The sequence below is a fragment of the Scyliorhinus canicula genome, chromosome 9 (assembly GCF_902713615.1).
Source record: "Scyliorhinus canicula chromosome 9, sScyCan1.1, whole genome shotgun sequence".
In the NCBI taxonomy this organism is placed as follows: Eukaryota; Metazoa; Chordata; class Chondrichthyes; order Carcharhiniformes; family Scyliorhinidae; genus Scyliorhinus; species Scyliorhinus canicula.
In genome coordinates, this window is record NC_052154.1 from 195,324,669 (window position 1) to 195,338,655 (window position 13,987).

General features: G+C 57.6%; 1 protein-coding gene across 1 annotated transcript in view; it reads left to right on the top strand.

Moving 5' to 3' along the window:
• Positions 1-6,017: 6,017 nt before the first annotated feature.
• The window catches only part of ano1a (anoctamin 1, calcium activated chloride channel a), a 290,522-nt gene continuing 282,552 nt past the window's right edge, over positions 6,018-13,987 (top strand). The window contains exon 1 of the mRNA XM_038808410.1: positions 6,018-6,082. Coding sequence (XP_038664338.1) covers positions 6,028-6,082 — 55 coding nt within the window. The 5' untranslated portion in view covers positions 6,018-6,027. The remainder of the gene's footprint in view (positions 6,083-13,987) is intronic.

The following is a 13,987-nucleotide window of genomic DNA, read 5'->3' on the forward strand; positions in this document are numbered from 1 at the left end:
GGAATGCCAACGGCTGATAGAAGAGGTAGTTGGTTGGAAGGTGGGCGACCTGGACCAGGAGTTGCTGCTGGCAAAGAGGACGAAGTTGCAGGCAAGGTTTGACCTATTGTCCACAGGGAAAGCTGTGCGTCAGTGGAGAAGGGCGAGAGGCTGTTTACGAGTACTGGGAGAAGGCAGGGTGTATGCTGGCCGGTCAGCACTTAAGGGAGGCCGCGGCAAGGGAAATAGTTCAGGAACGGGACAAGACAGGGGAGTTGGTGGCGGCTCCAGAATAGATGAATATGTTTGAGGAGTTCTATAAAGACTTGTATAAGTCGGAGCCACCAGAGGAGGAGTGGGAGATGAGTTGGTTTCTGGGTGAGTTAGAGTGCCTGAGGTTGGGGAGGTGAAGAGGGCAGGGCTGGAGGAGCCGGTGGGGGTGGAGGAGGTGAGGATACAGGCAGGGAAGGTGGTGGAGTTAGATGGGTCTCAATCGAATTTTACAAAAGATTTAAGTACAGGCTGGCGCCATTGATGGTGGGATTGTTCCAGGATGCAATGACAGGGGTGCCTTGCCACAAACAATGAGGCAGGCCTCCATCTCGTTGCTTTAAGAGGGCAAGGATCTGGTGTAATGTAGGTCATACACAGGCCCATATTTCTGCTGAATGTAGACAGCAAGATATTGGCAAAGATGCTGGCATTAAGGTTGGAGGGGTGCCTTCCGAGGGTGATTGGGGAGGATCAGATGGGCTCCATTAAGGGCAGACAGTGTCCTCTAAGTGAAGAGGCTGTTGAATGTGGTGCTTTCTCCCACAGAGGGAAGGGAGATGGAGATGGTGGTGGTGTTAGATGCGGTGAAAGTGTTTGACTGGGTGGAGTGGAATCATTGGATGGCGGTGTTGGAGAACAGTAAGAAGTCTGACAACACCAGGTTAATGTCCACCAGGTTTGTTTCGAATCACAAGCTTTTGGAGCACTGCTCCTTCCTCAGGTGAATGAAGAAGTAGGTTCCAGAGACAAATATATAGACAAAGTCAAAGATGCAAGATGATACTTTGAATGTGACCATTTACAGGTAATTAAGTCTTTACAGATCCAGCGAGAGAGCTAACCACAGGTTAAAGAGGTGTGAATTGTCTCAAGCCAGGACAGTTGGTAGGATATCGCAAGCCCAGGCCAGATGGTGGAGGGTGAATGTAATGCAACATGAATCCCAGGTCCCGGTTGAGGCCGTACTCATGTGTGCGGAACTTGGCTATAAGTTTCTGCTCGGCGATTCTGCGTTGTCGCGCGTCCTGAAGGCCGCCTTGGAGAACGCTTACCCGGAGATCAGAGGCTGAATGCCCTTGACTGCTGAAGTGTTGGAGGAATTTGGGATAGGGCCATAGTTTGTGGCATGGGTGCAGCTGTTATATAAGGAGCCAATGGCATGCGTGCGCACAAATATTATGAACTCAGGGTATTTTGTATTGCACCGGGGTATGAGGCAGGGATGCCCCATGTCCTCCCTTCTGTTTGCATTGGCTATAGAGTCCTTGGCCATTGTGCTGAGGTGCTCGGGGTTGTGGAAGGGAATAATGATGGAGGGGGGTGGTGTCTGGAACAGAGGGCAATCCTATATGCAGATGGCTTGTTGTTTATTTCAGAGCCGAGCTCTTAATGGGGAGCATGATGGGATTGCTCCAGAGATTTGGGACGATTTCAGGGTTCAAATTGAATTAGGGAAATGTGAGTATGTTGTAGTCTCCCCTCTGGGAGTGGGGGTTGGGGGTGGGTGGGGGGGGTGGCTACTATTTCGTCTGGCAGCGTCTCACTTTAGGTATTTTGGGGTGCAGGTGGCCCGGGATTGGGCGGGACTCTGGAAGTTTATTTTCACTAACCTGGTGGGAGGGTGAAAGCCGACTTGTTTATCATATCATAGAATTTACAGTGCAGAAGGAGGCCATTCGGCCCATCGAGTCTGCACTGGCTCTTGGAAAGAGCACCCTACCCAAGCTCAACACCTCTACCCTATCCCATAACCCAGTAACCCCACCCAACACTAAGGGTAATTTTGGACACTAAGGGCAATTTATCAAGGCCAATCCACCTAACCTGCACATCTTTGTGACTGTGGGAGGAAACCGGAGCACCCGGAGGAAACCCACGCACACACGGGGAGGATGTGCAGACTCCGCACAGACAGTGACCCAAGCCAGAATCGAACCTGGGACCCTGGAGCTGTGAAGCGATTGTGCTATCCACAATGCTACCGTGCTGCCCATTGTTGAGGTGGGACAATCTCCCTCTGTCGTTGGCGGGCCGGGTATCGGCAGTAAAGATAAATGTTTAACTGCGATTCCTGTTCTTGTTTCAGTGCCTGCCAGTCATTTTGGTCAAGGCTTTTTTTCGGGGGTGGGGTGGATAGGCTGATCTCTCCCTACAGATGCTGCCAGATCTGCTGAGGTTTTCCAGCATTTTCTCTTTGGTTTCAGATTCCAGCATCCGCAGTAATTTGCTTTTATTAGGCTGGTCTCTTTGTTTGTTTGGGAGGGGAACGTGGTTAGAATAGGGAAGGTGATATTGCAGAGGGGATGGCAGATGGGGGGGGGGGGGTGAGGAGGCGGGGGGGGGGGGGGGGGGGGGGGGGGGGGGCAGGGGAGCTAGGCTTCCCGAATTTAATGTATTACTATTGGGCGACAATAGCAGAGATGATTTGGGGATGGAGCAGGGAGGCAGGATATTTGTAGATCAGGTTGGAGATGGGCTCTTGTACGGGGTCAGAGTTGTGGGCTCGTTAAGGCCCCAAGGAAGTACTCGGTCAGTCCAATGGTGGCCACTAATGATCTGGAGGCAGTTTAGGCTGCGTTTTAAATCGGATGCCGATTAGGGGGAATCATGGGTTTGAGCTGGGGAGTATGGATGCAAAGTTCCAGGCATGGGACGAGAGGAGGGTCAAGGAAATTTAGAATCTGTTTCTGGGAGGGTGGTGTGCGAGTTTGGAGGAGCTGGGTGCGAACTTTGGGCTAACGCGGGGCGAAACGTTCAGGTATATGGAGGTCCAGGACTCTGCAAGGAAGGTCACCCCGACCTTCCCAATACCTCCTACCTCCTCGTTGCTGAAGCTGGTGCTGCCAGCAGAGGGGGAGGAGGGGCGTCTTGGTGATTTACGGAAGGATTTTGGAGGAGGACAGGTTGTCCATGCAGGGGGTTGAGGTGAAGTGGGAGGAAGAGTTAGAGGCTGTGCTGGCGGAGGGATTGTGGTGTGGGGTGCTGCGGAGGGTGAATGCCGCGACTTTGTGCCCAAGGTTGGGGCTGATAGAGCAGACGGTGGTGTACAGGGTGCAACTTGTCAGCTCTGGGATGAGTCAGCTGTTCGAGAGAGGCTGGAGGATGTCGATGAGCAATGTGGGAGGGGCCCTGCGAACCACTTGCATATGTTTTGAGCCTGCCCGAAGCTGGAAAGGTTTGGGAGACAGTGTTCAGCAGCCTTTCTGGGTGTTCTGCAGGTGGATGTGGTGCCCAGTCCCCTTGGGGCTATATTTGGGGTGTCGGACCAGCTGCAGGCGGGTGCGGGGCGGATGTCTTAGCTTTCGCCTCGCTGATTTCTCGCAGTGGGGTCTTGTTGGGGTGGAGGTCAGCTTCTCCACCCTGTGCCTCGGTCTGGGGGGGGGGGGGGGGGGGGGGCTGCTGCAGGTTTTGGCACTGGAAAAAAGTGACATTTGCTCGGGGTGGGGGGGGGGGGGGGTGGTGGGAGTGGTGGGTTCTACAATTGTTGGGGTTTGTTTATTTTGCAGTTTGGGGAGTTGGTTATCGTTGACTGCTGGGGGAGGGATAGGGAGGGGGGGCGGGGACTTGGTGAGTTACAGGGTTTGTGGGGCTTTGCAAATTGTAAAAATGGTGAAAATGTGTGGAATTAAAATATTTTTTTAAAGTAAATTTAGGGTAGCCAATTATTTTTCTTTTTCCAGTTAAGGGGCAATTTATTGTGGTCAATCCACCTAACCTGCACATCTTTGGGTTGTTGGGGTGAAACCCACGCAGACACAGGGTGAATGTGCAAACTCCACACGGACAGTGACCCAGAGCCTATATTCGAACCCGGGTCCTCAGCGCTGCAGTCTCAGTGCTAACCACTGCGCCACATGCCGCTCGATGAAAATTTTTTTTTTAAAAAAAGGTCTGTGTGGCCCGAGAGGATGGTGGAATTCAATTCCGTTCAAACTTTCAGCAGTAAACTGGATGTGAAGAGGATGAGTTGCCGGGTTATGAGTTGGGGTCAGTAAGGGGAGGAGAGTGGAAAAAGATGGTTAATCACCACTGACTAAATATGGCCAAGGAAATGTCTGAGGGTGAGGCAGTGGCAGACAAAGAGTTACCCTTCAGGCAGAGTATACATGATGTGACAGGGGAGGCAGTGGCGTAGTGGTATTGTCACTGGACTAGTAAGCCAAAAACCCAGGGTAATGCTCTTGGGACCTGGATTCAAATCCCGACACTTCAGATGGTGAAATTTGAATTCAATGAAAGTCCATTATTGTAAAAACTCACCTGTTTCACTAATGTCCTTCAGGGATGGAAATCAGTCATACGAACTATGCAATAGTTGGGTGGGCTGGGTTTCTTATCACATGGGGGGGGGGGGGGGGGGGGGGGGGGGGAGACTGGCTCCACCAATGGAAGCAGGGACACATCCAAACTCCTTAATATTTTGTATGGAACCAATGACCATAAGACCATAAGGCATAGGAGCAGAATTAGGCCACTCGGCCCATTGAGTCCATAAGGCATAGAAGCAGAATTAGGCCACTCGGCCCATTGAGTCTACTCTGCCATTCAATCGTGGCTGATATTTTTCTTATCCCGATTCTCCTGCCTTCTCCCCATAACCTTTGATCCCCTTATTAATCAAGATCATATGTGTCTCTGTCTCAAAGACACTCAGTGACTTGGCATCCACAGCCTTCTGCAACACGGGATCATAGTGGTTAGCACTGTTGCTTCCAGGGTCAGGGTCCCCGGTTCGATTCCCGGCTTAGGTAACTGTCTGTGCGAAGTCTGCACATTCTCCCTGTGTCTGCGTGGCTTTCTTCCGGGTGCTCCGGTTTCCTCCCACAAGTCCCGAAAGATGTTAGGTAAATTCAACATTCTGAATTCTCTCCCCCCCCCCCCCCCCCCTACCCGAACAGGCGCTGGAATGTGGCTACTAGGGGATTTTCACAGTAACTTCATTGCAGTGTTAATGTAAGCCTACTTGTGACACTAATAAAGATTATTATTATTCTGCGGCAAAGAGTTCCTCAGATTCACCACCCTCTGGCTGAAGAAATTCCCCGAAGGCTCCATTTCTGGGCTTATTCCCATTTCTGTGAGCAGTCTTCAGGAAATTCAACAATACAATTAGCAGGCAACCAACTTTCCCACCCCTGCCCGTTCACACTGGGCAACTTTCTGATCCACTTCCCTACCTGTGCTGAGAGAGGGGACAGTCGCAATGACCAGCCGCGGGTCCGGAATGCCTCCCCACGGGCCATCATCCTCTTGCTGCTCAGTCGGATTTTCCGGCCACCTTGGCAGCCCCCCCCCCCCCCCCCCCGCCCCCCCGCAGTTGTTACCTGTTCTGGTTTTTCACACAGTGAGATTAAACTGACTCTCCCTCTGCCACCTACACCAACAGCTCGCCCCCAATTATTTGAGGGTTCTGATGGGTCAGTGGCTGGGGGGGGGGGGGGGAGGGGGGGGCAGAGGGGTGAGCAGTGCCACCCAATGGTGCCACCTCCTTGCCCAGGGGGCATTCCCTGGGCAGGTCAGCGGCCATAATCTATATTTCCAGCGGAGTGAGCAGCCGGATCGCTGTTAACAAAGCCCCTCCCTGGATAGAGGCAGGAATAATAGGAGTGGCGACTGGAACACGGGATGTGTAGGGGGGGGGGGGGGGGGGGCAGGTTTTCTGTGTGTGTGTGTTGGGGGGGGGGGGGGGGGGGATAACACAAGAGAAAATGCTAAAAGAGGAATTGGCAGCTTCCTGTCGGCAGAGTTGCAGCCACTGAGCTGCAGCACAGGGCAATGAGCGGCAATGGGTATAACCTGCAGACAACCTGCAACAGGGACAGGACAGGAGGTGAGTTAGACCTTCACTATCCCCCCCCCCCCCCCAACCTGCTGGGGATGAGGAGCCGGATTGGGGGGGGGGGCGGGGGAGCTGGTTAGAAACGAGGCAAACTTCAATGTCTGTGCGAACAGTCGGTGCGTGTCTTTGCTCTACCCCCTGCCCCATCCCTACCCCCTGCCCCCTACCCTCTGCCCCCTGCCCCCAGCCCCGTGCCCCCAGTCCCTGCCCCCAGCCCCGTGCCCCCATCCCTGCCCCCTGCCCCCAGCCCCGTGCCCCCATCCCTGCCCCCAGCCCCCTGCCCCTGTCCCCATCCCTGCCCCCAGTCCCTGCCCCTGACCCTGCCCCCAGCCCCCTGTCCCTGCTCCCTGCCCCCAGCCCCCTGTCCCTGCTCCCTGCCCCCAGCCCCCAGCCCCCTGTCCCTGCCCCAAGCCCACAGCCCCCAGCCCCCAGCCCCCAGACCCCTGTCCCTGCCCCCTGCCCCCTGTCCCTGCCCCTACCCCCTGCCCCCAGCCCCAGTTCCAGCCCCCTGTCCCTGCTCTCAGCCCCCTGTCCCTGCCCCCAGGCCACAGTCCCCTGCCCCCAGTCCCTGCCCCCAGCCCCCGTCCCTGCCCCCTGCCACCAGCCCCCTGCCCCCAGCCCCCTGTCCCTGCCCCCAGCCCCCTGTCCCTGCCCCCTGCCCCCTGCCCCCAGCCCCCTGCCCCCAGCCCCCTGTCCCTGCCCCCAGCCCCCTGTCCCTGCCCCCAGCCCCCAGTCCCTGCCCCCTCTCCCTGCCCCTCCCCTGCCCCCTGCCCCCAGCCCCCAGCCCCCTGCCCCCAGCCCCCAGCCCCCTGCCCCCTGCCCCCAGCCCCCTGTCCCTGCCCCCTGCCCCATGTCCCTGCCCCCTGCCCCATGTCCCTGCCCCCTGCCTCCTGCCCCCTGCCCCCTGTCCCTGCCCCCAGCCCCCAGCCCTCTGCCCCCAGCCCCCTCTCCCTGCCCCTGCCCCAGCCCCCTGCCCCCAGCCCCCTGCCCCCAGCCCCCTGTCCCTGCCCCCAGCCCCCAGCCCCCTGCCCCCTGCCCCCTGTCCCTGCCCCCTGCCCCCTGCCCCCTGCCCCCAGCCCCCTGCCCCATGTCCCTGCCCCCTGCCTCCTGCCCCTGCCCCCAGCCCCCTGTCCCTGCCCCCAGCCCCCTGCCCCCAGCCCCCTCTCCCTGCCCCCTGCCCCCTGCCTCCTGCCCCCTGCCCCCAGCCCCCTGCCCCCAGCCCCCTGTCCCAGCCCCCTGCCCCCAGCCCCCTGCCCCCTGCCCCCAGCCCCCTGTCCCTGCCCCCAGCCCCCAGCCCCCAGCCCCCTGCCCCCTGCCCCCAGCCCCCGTCCCAGCCCCCTGCCCCCAGCCCCCTGCCCCCTGCCCCCAGCCCCCTGTCCCTGCCCCCAGCCCCCAGCCCCCAGCCCCCTGCCCCCTGCCCCCAGCCCCCTGCCCCCAGCCCCCTGTACCAGCCCCCTGCCCCCAGCCCCCTGCCCCCAGCCCCCTGTCCCTGCCCCCAGCCCCCAGCCCCCAGCCCCCTGCCCCCTGCCCCCAGCCCCCTGTCCCTGCCCCCAGCCCCCAGCCCCCAGCCCCCTGCCCCCAGCCCCCTGCCCCCTGCCAGTTTCCTATTTAATGTGTTTGGATCAAACGCGCTCTGGGTAGAAACCTCTCATCCTTCATTTCCGAGAGGCGGTGAAAAGCTGTCAGTAACTGGATGATATTTTAATATTTAAGTCATGTCTGCTGCTGTCACCGTCTGGAATGGTGGACAGCACAGAGGAGGCCACTCGGTCCACTTGTCCGTGCTAGCTCTTTGTTGGGGTTGGATGGAAGGTTATGTTTAAGCAGGTGCACAGTGCGGATATTGAATTGGTAGCTGGTTCTGGGCAATGTGCTGAAAGGGGTTTATTACTGGGGTCTGAAGGGGAATGATGCCAGTTATCCGGGTGCCAGGGAGTGGCTCCGTGCAGTGGGCACGGAGAGCTGCCCTCCTTGCCTCCCATTCCCAGGAAGATTGGGAAGGAGCTTCCACGCCATGTCCCTGCTCGCTGCGAGAGGCAGAGGCGACTTGGAGCCCAGCCCGATCCCAACAGGAACACTGAGCACTTTGCAAAGTGCAGTCGGCGGCGGGTCGGCTCCCGGGGAGTCGGGACATGGAATCGGGAGCGAGGGGCAGAGGGAGAGGGAGCGGCAGGGGGGGAGGCAGGCTGCCGGCTCCCCGAATCCTCTCCGAGCTGAGCAACTGGGATCATCAACGTGAGTTTTATATTATTGCGAAGGCAGAGTGACTTTGGCGAAGTCGGTGCGGAACCCGCGCAAATCCCGAAGTTAGTGCTTCAGAGAAACTGGAAACTCTGCAAACTTTCTAAACTCTGCAAACTCTCTGCAGACTCTGTAAAAAGTCTTCAGACTCTGTAAACTCTCTGCAGTTTGGTTTGTCTGCTCCGGGTGTCCTGTGGGCTGGTTTGGCTTCACTTTGTGAGAGTTGGCAGGTTGCAAGTGTGACTTTCCCCAGAATCTACAACAGAATAAAACCCACCGTTTATACCTCGCTGGATCCCCCCCCCCCCCCCCCCCCCAGGTTTTAGCATTTTAACTATATTTCAAATTGTAGCAATTGTAGTATTTTGGGGAGGGGGTGCAGTGAGGGAAATCGGCCAGGACAATGGGGGGGGGGGGGGGGATCCTACCCTAACCCTAACCCTGCTACAATAAGGGGGTCCTGCCCACCCCGATGCTACAATAAGGGGGTCCTGCCCACCCCGATGCTACAATAAGGGGGTCCTGCCCACCCCGATGCTACAATAAGGGGCTCCTGCCCACCCCGATGCTACAATAAGGGGGTCCTGCCCACCCCGATGCTACAATAAGGGGGTCCTGCCCACCCCGATGCTACAATAGGGGGTCCTGCCCACCCCGATGCTACAATAGGGGGTCCTGCCCACCCCGATGCTATTACGAGGCTGCAATGAATCTCTGGCTGTTGTGTCAGTGAGAAGAACACATGAGGATTGTTGGCCATGTGCTGGGTTAATGGGGCACACAGACCCGCAGAGAGTCACATTGCACACACACAGATATCCCGGCACAGCGGGATTCCCGCTCGGCTCGGATTTGCTTCTCCAGTTGGTGCAGAAGGATTCCAGCTCGGCCCAACGTGGTTCCCTGTCTGACTCCGCGAGTCAGACCCTCCAGCTACTCTCTGCAGCACTGAGATTCCTGGATCCAGGCTGGGAGCCCCCATCCCGCTGGGAGCAGGGAGGGTCCACCTGAGCCCTGGATGCCATGAATTTGGCGGATGCCATAACATCATGTAAGAAATCACAAGGCACTTGCCTTGCCCTGGGCGCCCAAGCAGCCGGGGATGGGCAGGGGAGGGGGTTTCTGGGCGGGGAGGGTCCAGGACCGGGGGGGGGGGGGGGGGCATTGTGCCAGGATAAGTGGCAGGGTATTTTGGTCTGAGAGTAAGAGGCTTTATTGTGAGAGAGGGCGGCGGGAGGGAGCTCTCTCCCCAGGGGACTGTGTGGGGGTTCCAGCCATGGAGCATGTTCCAAACTGAGATCCAGAGATTCCCAGATAATGGGGGGGGGGGGGGTAGCTGGGGAGGAGAAAATTCGAGGGGGCGGATGTCACATTGGCATCAATCTCCAAACTGTACCTAACTGAAGGATATTCCATGTGAATGTAATCCCGCGCTAACAGGATCGCAGTGAATTGAAGGATATCTTGCTTTACAGAATCTTTTTTTTAAAATAATTTTTATTGAAAGAGTTTTTCCATACAAACATTTACCCCTCCTAATTTTTTAAATTATTTACAACACAATCCCTCTAGGCAAATGTCCCTCCCTCGCCCGCCCTCTCGCGCGCACCAGTCCTCCCCCACCCCCCCCCCCCCCCCCCCAGGCAACCTTAACAAACAAGGCAGCCTACAGTTTCAGACAAGAGCAGCGAGCAGACTTGCCCGCGTTACAGTCGTGCATGTCCCCCCACGACCCTTGCTGCCCCCCCCCCTCCCCTCCCCCCCCCCTCCCTCCCCCCCCCTCCCTCCCCCCCCCCCCCTCCCGGGTTGCTGCTGCCACGACCCCGAACGTCTATCTCTGATCTAAAAAGTCAAGGAAAGGTTGCCACCGCCTGGAGAATCCCTGTACCGACCCTCTCAGGGGCAAATTTGATCCTTTCTAGCTGAATATAGCTAGCCATATCGTTAATCCAAGTTTCAACGCTTGGAGGCCTCGCGTCCTTCCATTGAATTAATATCCTTCGTCGAGCCACTAGGGACGCAAAGGCCAGTATTCCGGCCTCCCTAGCCTCCTGTACCCCCGGTTCTACCCCGACCCCAAAGATCGCAAGCCCCCATCCTGGTTTGACCCTGGACCCCACCACCTTCGACACCGTCCTTGCCACCCCCTTCCAGAACCCTTCCAGCACCGGACATGCCCAGAACATATGCACATGGTTCGCTGGGCTTCCCAGACATCTGACACACCTGTCCTCACCCCCAAAGAACCGGCTCATCCTTGTCCCCGTCATGTGAGCTCTATGCAGCACCTTAAATTAAATGAGGCTCAGCCTCGCACACGAGGAGGAAGAATTGACCTTCTCCAGTGCATCCGCCCATGTCCCGTCTTCTATCTGCTCTCCCAGCTCCCCTTCCCACTTGGCTTTCAGCTCCTCCCCTGATGCTTCTTCCGCCTCCTGCATTATCTTGTAGATGTCTGATATCTTCCCCCCTCTGACCCAGACCCCCGAGAGCACCCTATCACTCGCCCCCTTACTGGGGAGCAGGGGAAACCCCTCCACCTGCCGCCTAGCAAATGCCTTCACTTGTAAATATCTGAACATGTTTCCCGGGGGAGCTCAAACTTCTCCTCCAGCCCTCCCAGGCTCGCAAACCTCCCCTCTATAAACAGGTCCTTCAGCTGCCGTATGCCCACCCTGTACCAGCTCTGAAATCCCCCGTCGATGTTCCCCGGGATGAATCTATGGTTCCCTCTTATTGGCGCCGCCAACAGACCTCCCATTTCCCCCCTATGTCGCCTCCACTGCCCCCATATCTTGAGGGTGGCCGCCACCACCGGGCTCGTGGTGTACCTCGTGGGGGGGAGCGGCCATGGTGCCGTTACTAGGGCCCCCAGGCTTGTGTTGCCACAGGACGCCCTCTCCATTCGTTTCCAAGCTGCCCCCTCCCCTTCCATCATCCACTTGCGCACCATTGACACATTTGCCGCCCAGTAGTACCCCGAAAGATTGGGTAGTGCCAGCCCTCCACTGTCCCTACTCCGCTCCAAAAAGACCCTCCTCACCCTTGGGGTGCCATGCGCCCACACGTAGCTCATGATGCTACTCGTCACCTTTTTGAAGAAGGCCCTAGGGAGGAAGATGGGCAAGCACTGAAATAAAAACAAGAACCTTGGGAGGACCGTCATTTTGATTGACTGCACCCTCCCCGCCAGCGACAACGGTACCATGTCCCACCTCTTAAATTCCTCCTCCATCTGTTCCACCAGCCTGGAAAAGTTCAACTTGTGGAGGGTCCCCCAGTTCCTTGCCACCTGCACCCCTAAGTACCTAAAGCTCTTTCCTGCTCGCTTGAAGGGGAGTCTCCCAATACCCTCTCCCTGGTCCCCCGGGTGTATCACAAAAACCTCGCTTTTGCCCAAATTTAGTTTGTACCCCGAAAAGTCCCCAAACTCTGCTAATAGTTCCATTATCTCCGGCATTCCCCCTTCTGGGTCTGCCACGTACAGCAGTAGATCATCCGCATACAGCGATACTCGATGTTCCTCCCCTCCCCTAGTCAGTCCTCTCCACCCCCCTGAACCCCTCAGTGCCATCGCCAACGGTTCAATCGCCAGTGCGAAAAGTAGGGGGGATAGAGGACATCCCTGCCTGGTCCCTCGGTGGAGCCCGAAATACTCCGACCTCCTCCCGTTTGTCACTACACTCGCCGTCGGGGCCGAGTAGAGCAACTTCACCCACTTAATAAACCCTTCCCCAAACCCAAACCGTTCCAACGTCTCCCACAGGTACTCCCACTCCACCCTATCGAATGCCTTCTCCGCGTCCAGCGCTACCACTATCTCAGCCTCCCCCTCCACTGCCGGCATCATAATTACATTCAGCAATCTCCGCACGTTCGTGTTGAGCTGCCGCCCCTTCACGAACCCCGTCTGGTCCTCATGGATTACCCCTGGCACACAATCCTCTATTCTAGCTGCCAGGATCTTTGCCAGCAACTTGGCATCCACGTTCAGAAGCGAGATAGGCCTGTAGGACCCGCACTGCACGGGGTCTTTATCCCGCTTCAATATCAGGGAGATCAGTGCCTGCGACATTGTCGGGGGCAGAACCCCCCCCCTCTCGCGCCTCATTAAAGGCTCGTACCAGTACCGGTCCCACCAAGTCCACATTTTTCTTATAGAATTCCACCGGGAACCCATCTGGCCCCGGCGCCTTCCCCGCTTGCATCTGACCTATTCCCTTGACTAGCTCCTCTAGCCCTATTGGCGCCCCCAGCCCTTCTACCAGCCCCTCCTGGACCCTTGGGAACCTCAATTTGTTTAGGAAGTCCTCCATTCCCCCTCTCCTCGTCGGCGGCTCAGACTGATACAACTCCTTGTAAAAATCCCTGAAGACCCCGTTCACTTCTTGCCCCTTCTGCACTACCTTCCCGCCCCTCTCCTTCACTCCCCCAATCTCCCTAGCCGCATCTCGTTTGCGAAGCTGGTGTGCCAGCATCCTGCTCGCCTTTTCCCCATACTCATAGACCGCGCCCTGTGCCCTTCTCCACTGCGTCTCTGCCTTCCTGGTGGTCAGCAGGTCGAACTTGACCTGCAGGCTGCGCCGTTCTCCCAGCAGCCCCTCCTCTGGTGCCTCCGCATATCTCCTATCCACTTCCAATAGCTCCCCCACCAGCCTCTCCCTCTCCTGCCTCTCCTTTCTTTCTCTGTGCGCCCTTATGGAGATCAGCTCTCCCCTGATCACTGCCTTCAGGGCCTCCCAGACCATCCCCACCTGCACCTCACCCGTGTCATTCAAGTCCAGATAGCTCTCGATGCTCTTCCGGACCCTTTTACACACCTCGTCGTCCGCTAACAGCCCCACATCCAGCCGCCACAGCGGGCGCTGGTCCCGCGCCTCCCCCATTTCCACATCCACCCAATGTGGTGCATGATCAGAGATCGCAATGGCCGAGTACTCAGCTTCCCGTACCCTCGGGATCAGCCCCCTGCTCAACACGAAGAAATCGATTCTGGAGTACACTCTATGGACGTGGGAGAAAAAGGAATACTCCCTCGCCCTCGGCCTACCAAACCTCCATGGGTCTATTCCTCCCATCTGCTCCATGTACCCCCTCAGCACTTCTGCCGCTGCCGGCCTCCTATTGGTCCTTGAACTCGATCTGTCTAGGCCGGGGTCCAGCACTGTGTTAAAGTCCCCCCCCATGATCAAGCCCCCTGCCTCCAGTCCCGGAATGAGGCCCAATAGGCGCCTCATAAAACCCGCGTCATCCCAGTTCGGGGCATATACGTTGACCATCACCACTTTCTCCCCCTGCAGCTTACCCTTCACCATCACATACCTACCCTCCTTATCCGCCACCACCTCCTCCGCCACGAACGACACCCTCTTTCCCACCAGAATCGCCACCCCCCGGTTCTTTGCGTCCAATCCAGAGTGGAACACCTGTCCCACCCACCCCCTTCTCAGGTGAACCTGGTCCACTACCTTCAAATGGGTCTCCTGTAACATTGCTACATCAGCCTTCAGTCCCTTCAGGTGTGAGAATACCCTTGATCTCTTGACCGGCCCATTCAACCCCCTCACGTTCCAAGTGATCAGCCGGGTCGCGGGACGACCCGCCCCCCTCCCCTGCCGATTAGCCATGTCCTGTTCCCTGCTCGCCCCGGGTCGA